Source organism: Trachinotus anak, unplaced genomic scaffold, assembly GCF_046630095.1.
Source record: "Trachinotus anak isolate AG129_WGS33_773 ecotype Australia unplaced genomic scaffold, CSIRO_AGI_Tana_v1 ptg000026l, whole genome shotgun sequence".
Lineage (NCBI taxonomy): Eukaryota > Metazoa > Chordata > Actinopteri > Carangiformes > Carangidae > Trachinotus > Trachinotus anak.
Window position 1 is genome coordinate 3,071,366 of NW_027273877.1, and position 21,060 is coordinate 3,092,425.

At 41.6% G+C, this 21,060-nt stretch overlaps 1 protein-coding gene across 2 annotated transcripts in view; it reads left to right on the forward strand.

Annotated features, from left to right (window-relative positions):
* Nucleotides 1–21,060, forward strand: part of LOC139609758 (sodium/potassium-transporting ATPase subunit alpha-1) — a 47,378-nt gene that overhangs the window by 20,209 nt on the left and 6,109 nt on the right. The window contains exons 1-12 of one of the 2 annotated variants that reach the window (XM_071464717.1): nt 12,161–12,346; nt 12,713–12,823; nt 16,360–16,419; nt 17,646–17,747; nt 17,876–17,977; nt 18,066–18,179; nt 18,316–18,450; nt 18,777–18,894; nt 19,113–19,381; nt 19,463–19,771; nt 20,497–20,631; nt 20,840–21,032. In XM_071464717.1, coding sequence (XP_071320818.1) covers nt 12,335–12,346; nt 12,713–12,823; nt 16,360–16,419; nt 17,646–17,747; nt 17,876–17,977; nt 18,066–18,179; nt 18,316–18,450; nt 18,777–18,894; nt 19,113–19,381; nt 19,463–19,771; nt 20,497–20,631; nt 20,840–21,032 — 1,660 coding nt within the window. In that variant the 5' untranslated portion in view covers nt 12,161–12,334. Of the gene's footprint in view, nt 1–12,160; nt 12,347–12,712; nt 12,824–16,359; nt 16,420–17,645; nt 17,748–17,875; nt 17,978–18,065; nt 18,180–18,315; nt 18,451–18,776; nt 18,895–19,112; nt 19,382–19,462; nt 19,772–20,496; nt 20,632–20,839; nt 21,033–21,060 lie in introns of those variants that run through there. The other variant, XM_071464716.1, reaches the window with a different exon arrangement.

Consider the following 21,060-nt stretch of genomic DNA (forward strand, 5'->3'; position numbering starts at 1 on the left):
GAAACGATCATGATAGTGTGGAGGTAATTCAGTGTGTGTGTGTGTGTGTGTGTCTGTGTGTGTGTCTCCATTATCTCAAGAGCCAGTCAGCCACAGTGGTGTTTGCAGTGGATTGCTCTGTTGACCGCTGATGCAAAGAGGCCCTCAGTGAAAATGAACTGAGACACTCTAGTGCTATCTACCTGGTGTTTACCCTGGTTATTATGAATTCCCCCTCAACTCCTCTTGTGTGTGTGTGTGTATCCTGCCATACCAACCTGATCCCAGATGCCCAGCTTCACACACAGGCATTTTTGTACATTAGATAATGTTTTAGAATAAAAACAGAAGAAGGGATGGCAAGAAAAGAATGTTGTGTGTGTGTGTGTGTGTTTTTGTGCAAGGTAAAAATTAACTCTTTGAATTCTTTACTAAAGCCTCAGAGTTTATTTTTTTAACTTAAAAGACAAACACTTAACTTTATTTGACCTCAAACAACAGCAAAGTTGAGTGTAAATGAAATAGATGGAAAAAGGAAAAGGCTAGTTGTAGCAGAGCAGGTGCCAGCCACAGTCAGGTCAGTGGAGGTTTAGTCCATTGGGAGGTGGTGTTGCTTTGGAAGGGACAGGCTGTGTTCTCTGTCTCTCTATCTGCAGCTTGGTCAATGACAGAAGAGGCTCTGTGTCCACTGCAGCGTCAGTCAGCCTTTCATGGCTGTCGGGAGTGTAAATAATGGTGTTGTCGTGTGTGTGTGTGTGTGTGGGCAGAAAAGAGGGGGACACTTAAAATTGATGAGTTAGTTTTCATCAGATTTTATGGATATCATCATAATCTCTCGTTTTTCATCACATCTCTCTCACTTTCTCACACAGAGACACACTCTGTCTCTCTTTTCCCATGATTCTGCTGTCCACTGTTAACACGGCTCTCGTTGTGTGTGTGTGTGTGTGTGTGTCTCTGTGTGTGTGCACTGGTAGTTTTCCATGAGGGAAGGTTGTGAGGGCCCCAGGGGAAAGTCTTCCCAGAGAGGAGGAGTCAGCAAAGAAATTCTGTGTGGGTGTGTGGCATGCGTAGGTGTGTGTCAGGATGATTATGATAATGAGGAAGAGGGAATGTTGGGGGAGGGTACAGGTGTGTGTGTGTGTGTGTGTGTGTGTGTGTGTGTGTCAATGAACTCATATTGGGCAATAACAGCTGTAAAGCGGAAAACTCCAAAGTATCACAGGTCTGTGTCTGTGTGTGTGTGTGTGTGTGTGTGTGTGTGTGTGTGTGTGTGTGTGTTGTGTCAGGAAATGAAGTGGTATTGCGCAATAGTGCAGTCACTCATCTCTGTGCTGAAAAAGCTAAAGCACAGAGAAGAGGAAAGATCCTTCTATCACGTCCGTTCATAGCTTTTCAGCGAGAGTTGAACTGTGGAGAGACAGACCGACGGCGGGAGAGATTAGGACACAGGAAGGAGAACGTGAGGGAGGTGCAGACAGATGGAAAGACAAAGAAATCGTTTGTTTTGAGATGCCGGTGTCCTTTCCAAGGACAAGCAGACATGCCACTACTGTCATGTGAGGAGACTCCTCCTCTTCCTCCTCCTCCTCTCTGTTAAACTCCTCCCTCTCCAACTTCCACTTGTCTCTGGTCTGACTGTCTCCTCTGCTCTTAACTTGTTCCCCTCTCCTTATCCAGAGGTGAACAAGAAGGTGAGAAAGCTGCTGTCTGTAAAACTGCGAGTGTCAGAGAGGTTATCAAATATATTTGTAAAGACTTAAACCCCGCACTTTCACTCTTTCATCTTTAATTCACCAACTCATTCAGTTTCTGCTGCCCAACACAACCTTCAGTATAGTTGTATGAGTTAAAAAAAAAAAAAAAAACTCTAGTGGAGGTCCCAAACTTTTCAAGGATTAAACTTCTGACTTATCTTTCTCTCAATCTCTCCTTTTTCTATTTATCCATGCCCCTCAGTTAGTTACCACTAACTCAATGACCTTTGACCCAGTTAATGAGTCGAGGTCCTGCTGCAGCCGTTAGAGGAAGTGAAAAAAAAGCTTTGGTTTGTCTGAGCAGTTACCAGCAGGGAGTTTATTCTGAAAGCCTCCCTCAACTCATGCAACGTGCCACAGCTCTGACTCAAACAAACACTGCACAACCATTGGGGGAAAGCTGACAGTGATGAAATGACATATTGATAAGTCATGATGTGTTTCTAAACATGCTTGTACATCACTTTTTTCACAAAATGTACTTTTTCCCGTTGCCACAGTTTCAGATGCCTATGTTTCTTCTTGCTAAAACAGGCAAGTTGTGTCGGGTTGACTTTAGGTTTTTGTTTGACTAGATTTCATGTTGTCATTTTCTTTTTCTTTCTAATTTGTTGGCGTTGTCTTAACACAAAACTTTGGAAACACACATTTGCGGCCATTTTCAGCTTCAGGCAAAACCCTTTTCCATAACACAGCTGGTTTAAACATCATCTTGGTTTTAAGTTGGCAATTATATGTCGTTTTGTTTTGGTAGGTGCAACCAAAAATGAATGAGCGGCAGCATGTTTACAATTATAGAAAGTCATGATGACAAGTTGCTGTATAAAGTAGTCAGCTGAAAGCCTGGGCTGGGGATGTTGATTTTTTGATAGCAGAGGAAAGATTTCCAAGCACAGACAATGAAGCAACACCTTCGCCTTATTGGAAGACTGAGTTCATGACTCCTCAGGAGTTTGCAATATGTGATGGTCATTTCAACACATTCACTCACATGATCTTTTGACCCCAGTCTGACTCCTACCCAGACAGATGGAAGGAGTGTGTGATTGATGTGTGTGTCACTGAATATTGAACCAACATTGTTTTTGTGCAGTTCCTCTGTTGGTTTTTTCATTATTTTGATCACAATATATGGAAATCACATAAAAATCTTTATTTATTCCAAGCAATTCCACATATATTCAAATATACATTAAATGTTGACTTGAGTTCCTTTAGCAGGTAATTGTCAGGCCACCGTCTTAGTTTAGTGTATTTCATCTAAACATCTGCAATATTGGTTTAGATGAAGAGTTAAGGGATCGTCAAAGTTCATCTTGAGGACGACGTAAATGTCTGTAGCAAAATTCTGTGACAGTCCTTCAAACAGTTGTTGAGATATTTCAGTCTGGACCAAAGTGGTGAGCTGGCTGACCAAATGCCAGACTGACAACGCTATCCCTGAAGAAAAACACTGCAGCTGTAACATTCACTGCCTGCAGGTGGCTCCACTGTCAGAAATGTTGCTGCAGTAACTTTCTTTACCTGTAGGTGTGGAAGTGAAGGTGTGACTGACCTGGCCTGAATTCAGGTATTAATCCTTAAGTCAACATGATTTTTCTGTCTTTGCAGAGTCATCCAGACTTTTATTAAGCTGAAGAAGAATTCTCACACACAAATTATTCACTTTTGGTAGTCATTCTGGTGTATGTCTGTCAGCAGACTCATTCGCGTCCACACTGGGGTTTACACAGTAGTGTATGCATGCATGAGTGAGACAGACAGTGGCTCTTTGTTGCAGTTGCCAGGGTTTTGGATCAGCCAGGCTGTAAGTGCCTACAGTGACTCTTTCTTTCTTTATCCTCTCATTCACGCTTTCACTAGTTTTCTCTGTTGCTGTGCTCCTCTACTGCAGAATACTGCAGAATATAAAATAATAAAGCCACACATCCAATTCTGAAAAAATGATATCTCACTCTTGCTGTTTATTTATTTGTGTAATGAATGAATACATTAGGAGTTACAGTGTTATATCCAGGGCTTTGGTATTTCTTTAAGGACTGTCTTCTCGTGCAGGTGTATCATGCTCCTCCCTTGGCTGAAAGACAGATATTCCAGTTATAATTAACACTGGCAGACAAACCTGTTTATTTCCGCAACAGGATGAGCTTCAACATCAAGATCAAGACAAACCCAGAAATAAAAAAGAAAAGAAAAGTAAGAACCTGATAAAGCCTGTGGACTGTTCACACAGTTGTTCTCTCGTTATGGAGAATACTGCTGCGAGTGTCATGAATGCTGCACGTGCAGTCTTTCTTTATGAAAAACGAAAACTTGCAGGCCTTTCACATAATGCATTTCCAGGAAAGCCATATTTGTTAAGTTCCCTATTAGGTTAGGACCCCGGAGCAGAGACGCACAGAGACAAGAGTTGGAAACTGAAAACCTCTTTAATGACACGAAGCCAAAAACAGTCCAACAGAGCAGGCGAAAAGAGGCAGGAGGCTGGCAGGCAGGTGAATGGCTGGAAAAACAGAGCGACGGAGAATCTGGAGACTGGGTAGCCAGGGAACCGCATGCAGGGAGAGAGCATGGAATAATCTGGCAGAGAGTGGGTGATGAACCGGGGGTTTTAAACTGGCTTAATGACTAATGGGCTGCAGGTGGGTCAGGCCTCCACTGCTGCACCACGCCCCTGCCACACACAAGCTCTGCAGGGAAAAAACAGAAAAAGGGAGGGGGAACAGAAAGAGAGCAAAAAGTGCAACAAACAAAAACATACAACTCAAAACCGTAACAGTATTTCTACTCTGCAACTACCTTTTGAAAGGGCAAATCCTCAAAAACAACATGTTAGTGATTGATTCATTGCAAAAATTCAACATCATAGCAAGAGTACATGTGATGACGTTTTCACCTGCTTTCAGGTTTGACAGTGACCTTACAATAACACTGACAATCAGAATAATCGGAATCATAAAACACATCTCTCACCTTGTCTTTCTCTCTCATTCCTCTAATTGCAGCTGTAATCCTGAGCCAGATTAAAGGGATGTGCAGAGTCTCTGCGAGTGTTTGTGTTTGTGTGTGTGTCTGTGTGTGTGTGTGTGTGTGTGTGTGTGTGTGTGTGTGTGTGTGTGTGTGTGTGTGGTCTGAATGAATGATGCATAGATCTGTCAGAGATTACTCGATCCCTGTTATTATCACACGGATTTAAACTGAAGGAGCCAAATCCACTTTTTCAGTCGTGCCTCTGATCATTTGTCAGCCAGACAACACAAAAAGTACTGAACCGATCTGCTCCGGACGTGGTGGAGGGATTGGGCATGGGCCAGGGAAGAGCCTTTTAAATTTTGGGGCAGATCAGGATGGCTTACTATGAATTTGATATTTTTTCTCTGAAGTCTGATCTGTGTTGTTTGACATTGGCCTTTAGAGAGGTCTGCGCTCTACTGAGTGCCCTTCTAGTTCAAACAAGTAATGCAATCCAGCAGCTTGTGAAGCAGCTAAACTAAACCACTGAGCCTTTCCTTGTTGACAGAGATGCTGTGATGTTCGTTGTCGTAGCCTAGTTTGATACAGTTTGATTCATCAGTCATATTTCCTGTTGCTGATTTGGTTCCTGTTTATTAATTCTGCTGCAGCTTTCCTCTGATATAAAAGCCTGATTTGAGAAACCCTGCTCCCTCTGTAACACAGGTTGGCCCGGTAGGTACAAAGGGAATTTTTGGACCTATAAATAGCAGCACTTTCTGTTTCTTTTGTGTGTCTCTCTTCACCTGTACTGCGCAGTCTGACCTGGTTGTCATGTTCCTTAATCACCAGCTTCATGTGTGTGTTTGGCAGGTGTTTTTATCCTGTCTGTAGTTGAGATCAAAATGAAAACCGAGTTCAAAGATGGGTGTGGTCTGACCCATGAACACTGTATACTATTTAATAATGTAATAATGGCTACTGAGTAAACCAATCACAAGAAGGTCTCTAGTTGGTTTGTATTTATGATTAACTGAAGTTTACAACCTTGTCTTTTGCTTCTGCTTTTAATAAAGATCGTAATTCACAAAATGAATTCATAAATTTCATTTGCGGATGGTCACCAAATCAGGAAATGTGTTTCTGGAGTGACAGTTCCTCCTTAATGGTTGAGGTTATTATTTCTCGGGGCAGCCTTTGGTGGATTTCTGCTCATTGTGGAATGAATTTTTATTGCCTATTGTTATATTTTGCAGGAGCAAAGCTGCTACATAGAGATATGAGACATGCTGCCAAAAACAAAATGCTAGAAAACCCTTGTGGTTGAGATGCATAATGTCCCCATGAGTATTTCATGTCATTTGAGTTTGGTCATCCAGTGACCTTAAGGAATTTGTGTCATATGGCTTTACTAATATGCATAATTATGTGTCATTGGCATAGCTGTGGAAATTGACGTTAGTCTCTCTGATGATGTCACCTAAAGGGAGCATGTAGGGTGAGACAGTCATGGGACCAAGCCGCTTCCCGTCTGACTGATGATTGTAATTTTATTGTTTAAAAAAAGAAAAATGTAATTCCTCACGTTTTGCTGGATGCTTGTCTCCATTTTTGTCTTTTTGTCTTGCCTCAGTAAGTACAACCTTGTTTTGAGTAAGTATTAGTTTTATGATAATTAAACAGGTTAAATGTCTTTATTTCTAGACAAAAATGGAGATGTATGTCAGAAAGGGTTTTATTTTTTCCTATCATGGATAACAGAAGACAACTCAATGACATTAAGTAACTCACATCCAGTTCCTTTATCTGACCTCAGCTTCTTGTAGATCTTGTAGAAGAAAGGCAGCTCAAGATGAGGGTGCAAACTTTTTTTTGACTTCCCTGTCTTTATCAGTACCAGCCTGGGCTGGAGTGTACTGTTTTCTCTTTCTGTCTTCACTTTTATCTGTGTTTTCACTCCGGGAGAAGGATGTTGGACCTTGACACAAATATCCCTGCTGGCAGATGAGTGAGAAGACTACAGTTGATGGAGTCACGGCTCTGTTATCAGTGCTGTCTTTTTCTCCTTCATCTGTGATTATTCTTTGTAGAAAAGGGATATTTGAGGCTGGAGAGCACAGGCTTTATATCTTTGTTCTGTTCTCATGAAAGTCATCTGCACCCATAACAAACCAAAATATGAAAAAATGAAGGTTTAAATTTGAGACTACTCGTGGTGAATTGAGGTCAGTCCTGGGCACAAAGAGTCAATAGAAAAATTCCACTTCTGCTCTTTTTTTTCAGGCTTGAGACAAACACCCAAGTTGGGAATTTCAAGCAGGCGTGTGAAGTCTCCTTTCAGGAGTTTTGAGCTCCTAATGGAGAAAACGTTTCGCCCGAGTCAGTGACCATAATGCTCAGTAGATTTCATGTTTTTATCACTTTGCTCTTAAAGGCTCTTGGCTCTCCAACCAAACAACTCTTAGCGGTTTGTTGGTGTGCTTTATACTAAAACAGACGTATTGAAGAGGCACTGGTGGTGGCGTTAGCGCTGCCAGCATTGAGCTTGTGTCTGGCAATAACAGCAGTGTGCGTCAGAGAGACACTACCATGGGAATTGCAGGTGTCACCCGAAGCCAATGCTTCAAAATTTGGGGAAGCAATAGCAAAAGGAGGGAGCTGCTCCAGCACCCTGTACATGTTTTCAACAGCTTTATTTTCAGAGAAACACTCCTGGGTAAAGTCTGCTGTGTCTACTCCATCCTGACTGGGTTGACGCACCAGAAGTAAAACATGAGATAGTCATTAGTGCTACATGACGGCAAAGTCAGCAGCATGTGTCATCCAAATCTCCAACATGAGGGCGGCTGTGTCCAGTAGGTTCATAGATGTTCTCATCCTCTTTTTATCTAGTGTGAGGCAGGTTCTGTTTTCAGATATAAAACTGAACCTAAAATATATAATTGATCCAAAATAATTATAAAAAAATACACTAGAGAACCTGGATTCAGCTGTGAAATGACACTGGGTTAAAAATGATAATCGTTAAAAAGATGATAGAGTAAAAGATTCTGCTCCCTCCTTCAGTTAATCAAGTTATGTACAAGTCACACGCACTGTAGTAGCTTCAGAGGGAGCAAAGAAAATCAGTGTGAAGAGGTGACTGTGGGACAGTTTTCCGTGAATAAAGGCACGTTTTCCAGCTAGGAAGGTTATTTAAGTGCAAAGAAAAGGATCCTGTCTTTTCAGATTTTTTAAATTTAAATCTACAAAAGTAATATGCACGTGCCCACAGAAACCTCCAATAGGGGGCATTTCTGCTTCTGACACCGCACCAATCTGTCTAATGACCTTACCCTTTTTTACCCTCACTTGTGAATGGGTAATCCACCATTTTCCAGCAGAGAAACTAAATGCTGAATTGAATTTAACACTTATTGGCCTATTTCCCATGTTTCTTCCCATCATGTGCTGTATAGTGTAAGAAAAACTCCATTAGAATATAAATACGCTTTTTTTGTTTTTTTGATAAAAATAAAGCCCACGGGAGTATAAATGAGAATGAGTTGTCACTTTACCAACTAGAGTCACCAGTTCAGTAGTTGAAATCTTGTGATGACCGGTGGCAGAGACAATAGCTGTTTGTCTATGCAGGCTCCTCTGGAGGAGGAGGAATGACTTAACAAGGCAAATTTTCTCCCCACGTGAGCTCAAGCTTTCACCGTCCCCTGCAACGCTGAAGTGGGTATGAAAAGCTCAACAACCTAAATGTCCGAAGTCGCTGCACTTGTGTTTGGCACAAACAAATCAACCACACATGTCGTGTATGTAGCGAGCTTGTGAATAGATTTATTCCAAAAATGACAGATCCATCAACAAGGAAAAGTACAATATAGTTCCACAACGTATTTACAGGACAACAATCCTGCTTTCAATACATAAACTGACTGGATCTTTTAAGACTACAGTCCATGTAGCCAGACAAAATCTTGAGAGGCAGCTTTGTCATTGTAATCAGCTCACGATTTGAACCGGCCACCAACATAAATTAGACTTTGTAATGCTTATGCATGTTGAAATATAGGCTCAGTTTGAGGACCTTTGTAACAGTGTCACTATGATGTGTTGGGGATCATTTTAAAGGCTGCATTCTGCACCACAATGTTCGGACAGCTTATAAATGTAATCTGAGTTAGTCGTGTTGGAATCATTGTTTATCTCTTTGCATCGATGCTGACTATCTCAAGCTGTATTTACCTTCTCCTCCTTCCCTGTCTGTCTCTCCTCCTTTGTCAATCAGAGCCGGACTTCTGTCAAGTAGTAACAGTTACAGAACACAGGCGCCTTTGGTTTGATTATTAAACATTTTAAAATGCCTCTGCGTCACACTTGGTCCAAAGTTCATGACAGTTGGAGTACTACAAGGGCAACCTGCAGTGGAGTGAAACATTTACACTGTGCCTTTATTTAGATATATTTGCACTGGCCAAAGAAAATTTAACACTCATGTCAGTGTCTCTCAGCCAGGAGGGGTGATGAGTTTCAGTTTTGTCATGAAATGAAAAAGTTAACATTTGAAAAGTTTTTTTGTTTTTCAGGGGAAATTTCCTCCAGAGTAGAACAAAATATAGGTAACAACACGACAAACAGGATAGATTAAAAATTATAATGTCTTTTATTAAAATGTTGGTTCAACCAAATGACAAAAAACACATTATCTCACTCTCTCTTCACACTGGTGGCATTTTAACATGTGTATGACTTACATTCTTTCTGCTGATACCCGCCTTTGTGATACCTCCACCTCAGATATAATGAATGTGAATGGACATATTTAAAAACCAGTATACAAAACCCAAACTATTTGCATGGCTATGTCCTTTTCTAATTTGCATAAGTACTTGTGTGGCTATTTAATGATGAGTTATCCTGCTATGTCACTTCTTACTCATGTGTTTCCCCTGATAATATTACTATTACTCCTTGTACTCTACTACAGTGACATTCCAAAGGCCATGTTTTATTTCTTCAGGTCATACACTGTTTATGTATGACAGAGCATTGTTTGGTGTTAAACATGAACCTATACTACATTGATTACAGAGCTGAAACCCCCATCAGCCACAAGAAAAACTCAGAGGGAGCCACTTAGGCTCAATCACAGTTTGCAATTTTGGTTTTATTGATGCAAGAGTGAGACCACTGCTGCGTGGGAGGTCGATTTCCCAAAGACTTAAACATGCTCAAGTACAAATCCTGCAAATGAAAGGGTAAATAGAAATTCTCATTGTGTGTCCTCACATTGGCTTTGAATAGAGGATGTGGTTGAATGTAATTGTGAAGCTAAAGAGACAGGTACTGGAAGTATATGCACAAATAAGTGGCTGCTGAGATGATGTGTGTTGAAGCACATGTTGTTAGTTAGCAACCCAGTGAATTTCTGAAGATTATCCTAAGTTACTGCACCACAAACCAATTTCCTTTGGGTTCTGTTATAGTGTGGTGAACTACAGCTATGATCTGAGTGGATGAACAGCAGGCTGGGTAGGAGAAAAAATAGGTTTTCATTTCTTGTGGCTTGAACTGTCCCCTGAAGGGTTTTCTCAACCATTCTCCCTTTCTCTGTGTCTTCCCTCACAATCATCTTTCTGCTGGATCCATTTCATTTCTGTGAATAGAATTGGAACAAAGTGAATTCAATACACTGCCGGCTCTGCTATGGCAGGTCTGAACAATAACTGAGAATGTGCTCTTCTTCTGTCGCTTACATGCAGGTTTTTTTCATTATTCTCTCTTTTATTTTAACTTTTTGCAATTTTTCTCCTCATCCTCTCTCCTTATTTTACATCCTCCCCCCTCCTTCCTTCACCCTTTTCCTCTCCTCATCTTTGCATCAACCCACCCTCCCCCTCCCCTTCCTCCCTGCATGGTCTAGTGACTATAAACAGTTGGAAGTTTACTACAAACACATCCAACAACCCCCAGCAGCCAGCCAACAAGGACGATCCCTCCTCCTCCCTGCCGGTTTCAATGAACAGGAAGAGCACTCCTCTGTTTCATGAGGGACTTCAGGGTCATGAGTGTCCTTTGGTGCAGCTAAGGTGGCCGCCATAGATGTGCAATGACATTGTGACTGAACGGAGACTTATAAAGCTGGGACAGAAGAGTCTTTGCTTTGTACATCTCACGCACAAACATACGTTTTCAGTTTTTCTGTGCCAACCTGAGAAATCCCATTGTTTGTTCAAGGACACAGTGTATTTCTGGGCCATTGTCTGGCTGAATTATTCATCGAAACCCTCTCACTTAACCTTTGTGGCTTCAATTCAGAACTACGGGAACACTGAGGTGGGGCCCCCAGTTATAACTGCAAACCTTTTGTTGTCCTGTTCCTGTTCGTCTATCAACTGGAACAATTAAATTTCCATTTGTATCAATTTCTGTGTTTAGCAGCAGCTGAACTTTGCCCAAGTTTGGACGTGAAACCTAAATCTCACCTAACGCTTAGAGCACTCAGCACAAATTGGGTCACAAATGGGATTTTTGTGTTTTTCTCAGGATGATTAACGTATATTAATCCTTTAGCCACTGTATGAGGGCAGGCAGTTGGTCAAGCACCTCTTTAAGCTCACTCAGTGTTGCAGCAGTATGAATGTATTTGAAAAACAATGGTTTAACATTGTGAAAGACATTCCAGTGCTGCTCTTTTGACTTTTCCTCAGGTGAAAGGACTTCGAAATCAGTAACAAAGTAGTTTTTTTTTTTTTTTTTTACAGGGCACATTGACCTCAGACAGAGAGGGGGAGGCTAAAAGCTCAGTGGTTCCTCTCTTTGCATTCCACGTGTTATCTTTGCTGTGAGCAACAGTTTTGACCAACCTCCTTTTCCTGAATCCTCATGGGAAACCAAGTCAGTCAGTTTTAATCAGCTTCCCACCTTTTTCTCTTTCAGTCTTTGTTATTCAAATGATCGCTCAGCTTTGAGCAATAAGTCACCTGCAGAACTGGACTTTCACCTTTCAAGCTCGAGGCTTTATCTCTGCCTGACTCTCATTTACTATTTCACTACATTGCCTTTTTTTTTTCATTCATCTGTTTGTACTGTAAACGAAGCACATACAGACAGAGATAATATGCACAGGCACAGGGATTCACCCGGGTTTCTCTGGTCCAAACCAACTACCTGTTGCAGGGGAAGGTTGAAATCAAGATTAATGAAAAAAGAGGAATGGATTGAGCAAATGGAGTAAATGAGTAAGGAGTGAAAGAAGAAGGGAAGCGGTGAGAACAAAACCGGGAAGTTGAGCAAGATTCACCCCTCCCCTTTCTCCCATAATCCACCACCGTTACCTCCCTCCCCCCAGTGCACCCCTATCCCTCCCCAACACTACTACTCACCTGTCCAGTTTCAACCCCCCCCCCCCCCCGCCCCCCTCTCCCAAACTCCTCCTTTCAGGGCAGGTGAGCCAGTTGTGGATATATAGGTATGAGAATGTGAAGCAACCTATCTTCTCTGCTCTGGGGAGTGCGGAAGACACAGGACGCAACAGGGCAGAGAGAGAGAGAGAGAGAGTGTGTGTGAGAGAGAGAGAGAGAGAGAGGCGGAGTAGGAAAGTTACAATTTAAAAAGACAATTGGATTGACTGTGCTCAGACTTGCGTTGCAACCATGGGGCTGGGAGTAAGTAATGGAGATTTGTCACATGTTTTTTGCCTGGTAGTAAATTCTTTAGATTTAGGTTAAGATTAGGCTGGTTGTATTTGTCCAGTTTTGAGCTGAGACCAAGTTTTAGTCACAGGTTTTTGAGTAAACTTGACAGTTGTGGGCAGCCTGAAGTACTTTGTACCTTAGTTTCAATATCTGCTGCACGGTTTCAGGAGCTCTTCAGCTTTGTCAGTTTGGAGATTTATTTTATTCACAATCAGAATTGACACTGCTTTTTCTTTGCTGTTACGTGTGAAACAAAAGAGGAAGCTGCAGAGCGATTTTCCCACATGTGCTCAGTCTTATCCAGGAACTAATTTTCTCTCACTTTCTTCAATTCAGAGAGGGAAAGAGGAGTACAAACTGGCGTCAACCTCAGATGGAGGGGATAAGAAAGCCAAGAAAGAAAAATCCAAGAAGGATATGGACGATCTGAAGAAAGAAGTCGACTTGGTGAGTACACAAACAAAACCTGTCTGTCTCCAAAGGGGCAAAAACTGCTTCTAAACCTGTTGTAAAGACTTTAACTGAGAGGAACAGGGGTTAAATAATAAGATATTCTTCAACTTTACAACTCATACTTAATGACAGTCCTGTTCAGGCTATGTAAATACTTTTGGAGTAAGTGACAACCATTTGTCACAGCAATGACACAGTGGCGGCTGAGACAAACCTCTGCTTTTACCTCACCACTAGTCACATGAGATTTAGCTGTTGGCCCTGTATTTCGTAGAGATTGCTACTTACACCACTGCATGTACTGTTACATGTTATTAAGGAGTTCACAGCTATACTTAACTTCTAAATCATCCTTATCTAGACTGACTTTCAGTGCTGTTGTCATTACAGAGTTAAGCCTCTCAAAACATATGAACTAGTCCCTTTTCTGCAGACAGTAAACATATATTATTCTGCTCCTGTTTTACTTTCAAACTCACATCATTGGGTTGTTAATTTAATTGATCGGGCATTTAATCTCCAGCCACAAACTGCACTGAGCTCCTCTGGATGCATAGACGCTTGCAGAGTTGTAAAGTTGCATACATAGAGGTTTAGGTGGGTTTGAAACGTCATGTGTAGATTAGTGGTTGACCAATTTCCACTGGTGTCAGCTTTTTCCCAGTTGGAATCTGTAGCTGACTGAGGTCATTTCCCAAGGTCAGTGGAGCACTTGCTCTAAGTTCATCCCCAACTGGAGCAAAAAGGCTGATGACTAACTTCACATCACAAACTCTATGTTTAAATGTGCACTGGTGGCAGTTTAGAGGCAGAAATGCGCTTATTGAACTTTTGAAGCGTTGCTAAGGTTTTATCTGTAACTTAAGTTCTTCCTTGTTGGAGAAGTTTGCTGTAACCGCACTCACTTCTGTATTTGTCCACAAAGTACCTTTTAAAACGTCTTGTTAAAAGACAGAGCGTCTTAAACCTTCACAGGATCGTGTCCTTGACAAGGTCACTTCAAAGGGAGGCAGATTCTGATCTCACATTCATCTCAAAGCACAAATGAGATATCAATATAGATGACGTGTTAAAATGTCAAACTAATGATTCAATATCGTAATAATGATTAAAATTTTCTGTAATTTTGCAGTATAACTCGCTGTAGATGTATGACTTTCACAAGGTCACTAGGTGTAGATGGATGCTGATAGTTTATCGCAGATATGTTGTGTGATTAAAGTAAATTCTCAAAAAAACTACAATTACAATATAGAATGAATGTCATGCTTTGTTGCCATTTTTATAATTAGTTATTTAATTACTGCAACAATCTCTGCTCAATGTCATCCAGCAGGTCACAGAGTGCAGCAAGTTATTAGGTAATAAAATTCCCATCTAGGTGACATATTAATGATTATTGCCCTCCGTAGGACTTAACTAGATCTCAAAGTCCTGCCGCCGCTGAAGGACATATCAATGCCATAGCAACCGTATCACCTGTCTGCCATAACCTCCGCAACTTAGAATATCATCGCCTGCAATTAACAACAGGCACTGTCTCCTAATGTGTCCCCCTGCTGTCGTAAGTGTGTTGTACATCTTGAGAAAGGCTTTTAGTTTCAAAATAATGTTTGACTTTGGGAGCACAAGAAGGGCAACATCATGTATTGATAATTCACAGGTTTCAGATTTGAACTGTGGTTAAAGAATAATAGCCTAGCCTAGCCTGGCAGCAGTAAAACAGTAGTAAGTGCGTAGGTGGGCCCTACGGAGCCCATGAAGCAGACATGTTAATGATTATTGCACCAGCATACTTGTATCATCATACAATTAACTCAGGCGTCAAAGTCCAGTGTGAGACAATAGCCATTTCCTTAGCAACATGAAGCAGCCGGTGATTGAAAATGTGACAAAGTCCAACAGAAAATGCTAAATATAGAGTCATGTTTAATTTCATCGATTGACATCCAGAATTAATTTCTGATCCAAACACGAGCCAAATGTGAGGCGGAGAATCAAAGCCAGTGAAGAAATGTCCTCTACAGCCTTCAAAAGAACTTCTGACTAACAGTTAAAAAAAGCAACAGTAGTTTGGAGCATGTGATAACACATTATGCATGGCACATTTAGTGTGGAGCACTTTGCCTGCTTATTATAATGCAAAACTGTGGCAGAACCATGCAGTCACACCATTTTCTGCACTGACTGTGAAGGGTACATATAAATGTAAAAGGACTCACTTCAACCATTAATAGCTGAGGACTTCACATTTCAAATGGATATTATGCAAATGTATAATTTTATACAGTATTTATATATATATATAGACTCCTGGCAGTGGATGATTGGGACATGAAACTTTAATATGGTCAGAGTGAACCTTTACTAACATAATGTAATGGGGCACTAATGCCTCCTTCATTTGTTTATTCACTTACTCTCCATCAGTCATTCACTATGAACTAAAATTAGCTAAGTTTATAGGAAACTATCAGACACACCACTGGAAAAACATATGATCCAAACAGTAGTTGTGGATATTTTCCCTTCTACACTGTGTAGTAACAATAAATACAAGCAGATGGCAAACATGACATACTTCCCATGTATATAATGGTTGACACATTGCATTGACAACATACTGAAATGGAAACTAAATTGGGATTATTATTCCATCAGTGGTGTATTCAGCACTAATTCAGTCACGACAAGAGTTTGTCACGTATTTGAAATCAATATATCACCACAGAAACCAGTGTGGGCATCTTTGCTTGGGATGTTTCACTCAGTTGCAGTTTCTGTAAACATTACAATACTATTTTGTTTCACAGCATGAAAAAATGGAAGGTGGGAGTCAGATATCAATGCAGACTATCCAAATTATATTGAAAGAATCTCTATTCATTCACTCACTGTAGGCGTTATTCAAAGAGCACAGTGTAGGCACACGGATTTGTCAGCTCCTCCCGTTGGTTATTGTCAGATCCACTTTTATTTGCATTCTCCTCCATTTTCTTTTTAAAAATATAAACACTCTGATCAGAATTGAGCTGAAAGCAACACTTAAGCAGATAATGTTGATGTTGATGTGAGTAAAAGAGCGGGCTCCACTCCCCGGTGAGCTCCAGCAGAACGTCAAACACATCAGCAATACACTGGGGAGCAAACAGCAGTATATCAGTTGGGTGACATTGATTCGGCTGGATGGACTGTTTGCTCACAGCAAACTGACTGTGTGGATGAGTCCATACGTCACTGAGCTCATGTATTGTTTGGCTGTAAGTTCACAATCATCAGCAGCATGAATGTCTGCTTTGACTAACCTTTACTCACTCTGTATGGACCAGCATGCATCCATAATCCTGATCAGACGCTCGTCATCTTTATGTTCCCAGTGTCCCTGTGGAGGACATGACAGGACGTTTTTTAATCCTCAAAAGGAGATAATATCCGTGGTTTTAAAACAACAGGGATTTTGGTTTGTTTTATGCAATGTCTCTCAATCTCTCTCTCTCTCTCTCTCTCTCTCTCTCTCTCTCTCTCTATAGGATGATCACAAGTTAACCTTGGATGAACTTCACAGGAAATATGGCACAGACCTAAGCAGGGTGAGCACTGAATGTGTGTGTGTGTGTGTGTGTGTGTGTGTTTGTTTTTTTAAGGGGTGTGTGAGCCTATCAGAGTGATAGTCATTGGCTGGAGTTGTTGGACAGGCTGCTGGTGATAATTTCACAGAGGCAGATAAGACTAAATGACCAAGGATGATGTTGCAGCTCAAAGTGAGGTCACAGGAACAAAGCTGCACAGAGATGAAAAAGATTTAAAGGGTCAGTTTACCAAATTACAAATGACATATTTTCTCTCCTCTTGAGTGGAATCACGTTAAATTCATGTCTCTTTTCTGCCTGAATGCGGTGGAAAGTTAAACCTTTAACATTAAAAAGTGTCTCTGGTACTCCGGATCAGTTTAGGTTTGTCAGTATAACTCAACTACAGACAGATATTTTAATATACATGTCAAACTGTACAGAACGAAGGAAACTCTCCTGCCTCATAAAATGTTCTTTTCCTGTTTCGACCGTGGTCTTCATCAAGCTAAGGACACACACACAGAATCCCATTACACAACACAATACAACCCCACAGTGGCCAAATGCTTGACTGATGCTGATTATCTGCTGAAATCTGATCTGTCTGAGTTTGCCCCAAAACAAAGACTTCATTCACCCAGGAACACCGGTCTTATTGGCTCCACCAACAGGAAAAAAATGCTGCTTTTCACTTCTGGGATCTGTCCAAAGAAACTTTACTCTTAATTTAGCCTTTTTTTTTTACTTTGTAAGAAAATGTGGCCTTGACCTTGTTGAGGTATTGTATTTGTGTATGTAGGTTGTTGAGATACAATCTGACCTTGCTATAATTATCACTCTTCTCATATCACAAGCTGTGGTTTACCACAAGCTTCAATTTTGCTGTCTAATTAAACCAGAGAATGAAAAGAGGAGGCTGCAAGTATAAAGTTCCTGGGATCCTGATGCTATAATAGTGTACCTGTTCACCACACACTACAGAGCAGCTGAGCAGGAAACATGTTGCTCAGCCTTGTCCTTTATCATGTTTCCCTCCAGCAGCTCCTTAAGATATCATTAGAGAAACCAGGAAAAAAGAAGTGGACTAACAGGTTTTTCTATTCTGGCTTTGCTTGGTTTACACAGACAGTTTACATCAGGCGGGATAGTTATCCATTACTCATCCCTGTCTCCTCTTCTGTCTCTCTTTTCTGTCAGTCAACACACAGTTAAACCTTTTTTCTCTTTCTCTTGTCCCTTTTTAGGGTCTTTCCTCCTCCAGAGCAAAAGAGATCCTGGCCCGAGATGGCCCGAACGCCCTCACCCCTCCTCCCACCACACCTGAATGGGTCAAGTTCTGCAAGCAGGTAGACGTCGTTTCTTTGTCTGAAATTCACATATTTGAATTTTCTGGGGATGCAAATTCACTCTGATTCGTTTTAGCCAGTCAAATCAGAAAGTCTTGAAACTTGAATGCTGTTCATTTTGTTTCCAGCTGTTTGGTGGTTTCTCAATGCTGCTGTGGATCGGTGCCATTCTCTGCTTCCTTGCTTACGGTATCCAGGCTGCCTCAGAAGACGAACCTGCCAACGATAATGTAAGGAAGTCTTTGTTAGTGTATGAGATGTTGATTTTAAAGTTAATAGTTCTGCGGACAAACTTACCAACACTGTTTTCTTCCTCAGTTGTACCTGGGTGTCGTGCTTTCTGCTGTCGTCATCATCACTGGTTGCTTCTCCTACTACCAAGAGGCCAAGAGCTCCAAGATCATGGACTCCTTCAAGAACCTGGTCCCACAGGTGAGTTTTTCATTTAAAGGCTAATTCAGTTGCAGTTCTTCCCCAAATTAATTTTCTTATAGTCTCAAGTAGCTCAAAATGTTGCTCATATCAAATTGAAATTTTAGAAACATATATTTCATCTTTGTTCTTGTAGCAAGCCCTGGTCGTCCGTGACGGCGAGAAGAAGAACATCAACGCTGAGGAAGTGGTGGTCGGAGATTTGGTGGAGGTGAAAGGTGGAGACAGGATCCCTGCTGATCTGCGTATAGTCTCTGCTCACGGCTGCAAGGTTTGTACCTCGAACGCTTGTGTTGATGTCACCGGACAGGAAGGTTTACAGATTTACTCACAAACCACAGAGTCTGTAAGTCATGGTTAAAGTTGCTTAACGTCTGATGGGAGGTACAGTATGTTGACAGATGCGGTTTACTCATAGCACACCACCTCCTTTTAACTACTTTCTGACGAGATTTTCTTTGATGTATTTTCGATCTTCCCACTTTTGTCCAAGAGCAACTCTGCCTCTTGTTTTTTTGTATCTCACCCTGATTACATCATTTTCATTTCTCTGGATATCTTTGGTATTTCAGTCTTGTTTTATTTTTCTGCCTTCAGGTGGACAACTCCTCTCTGACCGGTGAATCAGAGCCCCAGACTCGTACTCCCGACTTCTCCAACGACAACCCACTGGAGACCAGGAACATTGCTTTCTTCTCCACCAACTGTGTTGAAGGTAAACAACTAGTGGTTGGCACAGAACTCACAGGGTCAAAATAAATTAATGTACAATTTTAATTAGATTAAATTTAAAAAGTTAAGTTTAAAATGACAAGTTACAAAAGGTCTGAGTAACTTTATGGAGACAATGACTAAATATTATGTAATAGGTCAACTAATCTGAAAAATATTTTATTTCCACATCGAACTTTAAAAATGTCTTGCTCTCTCCAGGTACTGCCAGAGGAGTCGTCATCAACACTGGAGACCGCACCGTCATGGGTCGTATCGCCACCCTGGCTTCTAGTCTGGAGGGCGGCAAAACTCCCATTGCCGTTGAGATTGAGCACTTCATCCACATTATCACTGGTGTAGCTGTCTTCCTGGGTGTGTCCTTCTTCATCCTCTCACTCATCCTTGGGTATGGGTGGCTGGAGGCCGTCATCTTCCTCATCGGTATCATTGTCGCCAACGTGCCAGAAGGTCTCCTGGCTACTGTCACTGTGAGTCCTGGTGTTTCTTGTGTGTTAAATGTCCAATTATGGATCCAAGTAACTGACTAACCCGAGCAATCCCATCTGTAGGTGTGTCTGACCCTGACTGCGAAGCGTATGGCCAAGAAGAACTGCCTGGTGAAGAACTTGGAAGCTGTAGAGACCCTGGGCTCCACCTCCACCATCTGCTCAGACAAGACCGGCACCCTGACCCAGAACAGGATGACTGTGGCCCACATGTGGTTTGACAACCAGATCCACGAGGCCGACACCACCGAGAACCAGAGCGGGACCTCTTTCGACAGGAGCTCAGCCACCTGGGCCGGCCTGGCCAGAATTGCCGGACTTTGCAACCGCGCCGTCTTCCTGGCTGAGCAGGGCAACGTTCCCATCCTGAAGGTGAAAAGCTTATGATATCAATGACACTGGCTTCTGGTATCACACCTGTATATCTCAATCCTGGTTGTAAACAAGTACAGAGCTGAATTTACTCAGGGAATATTTTCCTTCCTTAAAACATTATGTTGAGGAGGATGCTGAAGCCAGTTGGAGCATGAAATGCAGTGACTGTGTGGGAGGTGTCTTGGCATTATGACTTGGCAAGGAACTTTTTGAATTCAACAAAATGCAAATGCAGCCAAACTGCCCTACAGATCTTTATAAAAAGCACTCAACATAATTAAAGGCTTTTTCAGAACTATGTAGCCGGTGCTACAGCAAGAGGTCGCCAGACAGACCCACTGATTTATTTCTTAATGAGTACTGGCTTTCTCAAGCTGCACAGCGGGGGAAGAAAAAAATGTGGCAGGGTAAGCTTTTATTGCTAAATAGCTTACCATGTATTTACTTAAAAAATACCATTTGAAATGTCATTCATTTCACAATTATCCATTGTTGGTCAAATGATGATCTTCATATAGATGAACAATAATCTCTTGTAGGTAGTTTTGTCTTATATAAGCACAGCTCTTGTTGTGTTTTCCAGTAATTTATTTCCAGGAAAAATGTAAAATTGATTGGAGGGGTCCTTGGTTCGCCTTAACTGAATGAAATATTTTCCTGTCTTTGTTACATTGGTTATTATGGAAAACACACTGCTCACACTATTTTCTCTCAATCCACAGAGAGATGTTGCTGGTGATGCCTCAGAAGCTGCCTTGCTGAAGTGTATTGAGCTGTGCTGTGGATCTGTTGCTGGCATAAGAGAGAAATACCCCAAGATTTCTGAAATCCCCTTCAACTCCACCAACAAATACCAGGTAAACAATGCACACAGTTTCCAGTGTTATTCAAACAAGCAAGCCTTGCACTGTAAGATGATATTTGTAGAAGGAAATGTTGACTTCCTCCCTGTAATGTTTGTCATCAATGACTTGTTTTTGACTAATGATTAATAATCCATAATGGAGCTTTGCTTTACAAGAGTTACTGATAATGACAATTCAAATCCGTCCTCTTGTCCCACAGCTTTCCATTCACAAAAACTCCACTCCCGGAGAGACCAAGCACCTGCTGGTGATGAAAGGAGCCCCAGAGAGGATTTTGGACCGCTGCTCCACCATCATGATCCAGGGCAAAGAGCAGCCCCTGGATGATGAGATGAAAGACGCTTTCCAGAACGCCTATGTTGAGCTGGGAGGGCTTGGAGAGAGAGTACTGGGTACAACATAGCTCCATACTAAAGCTAT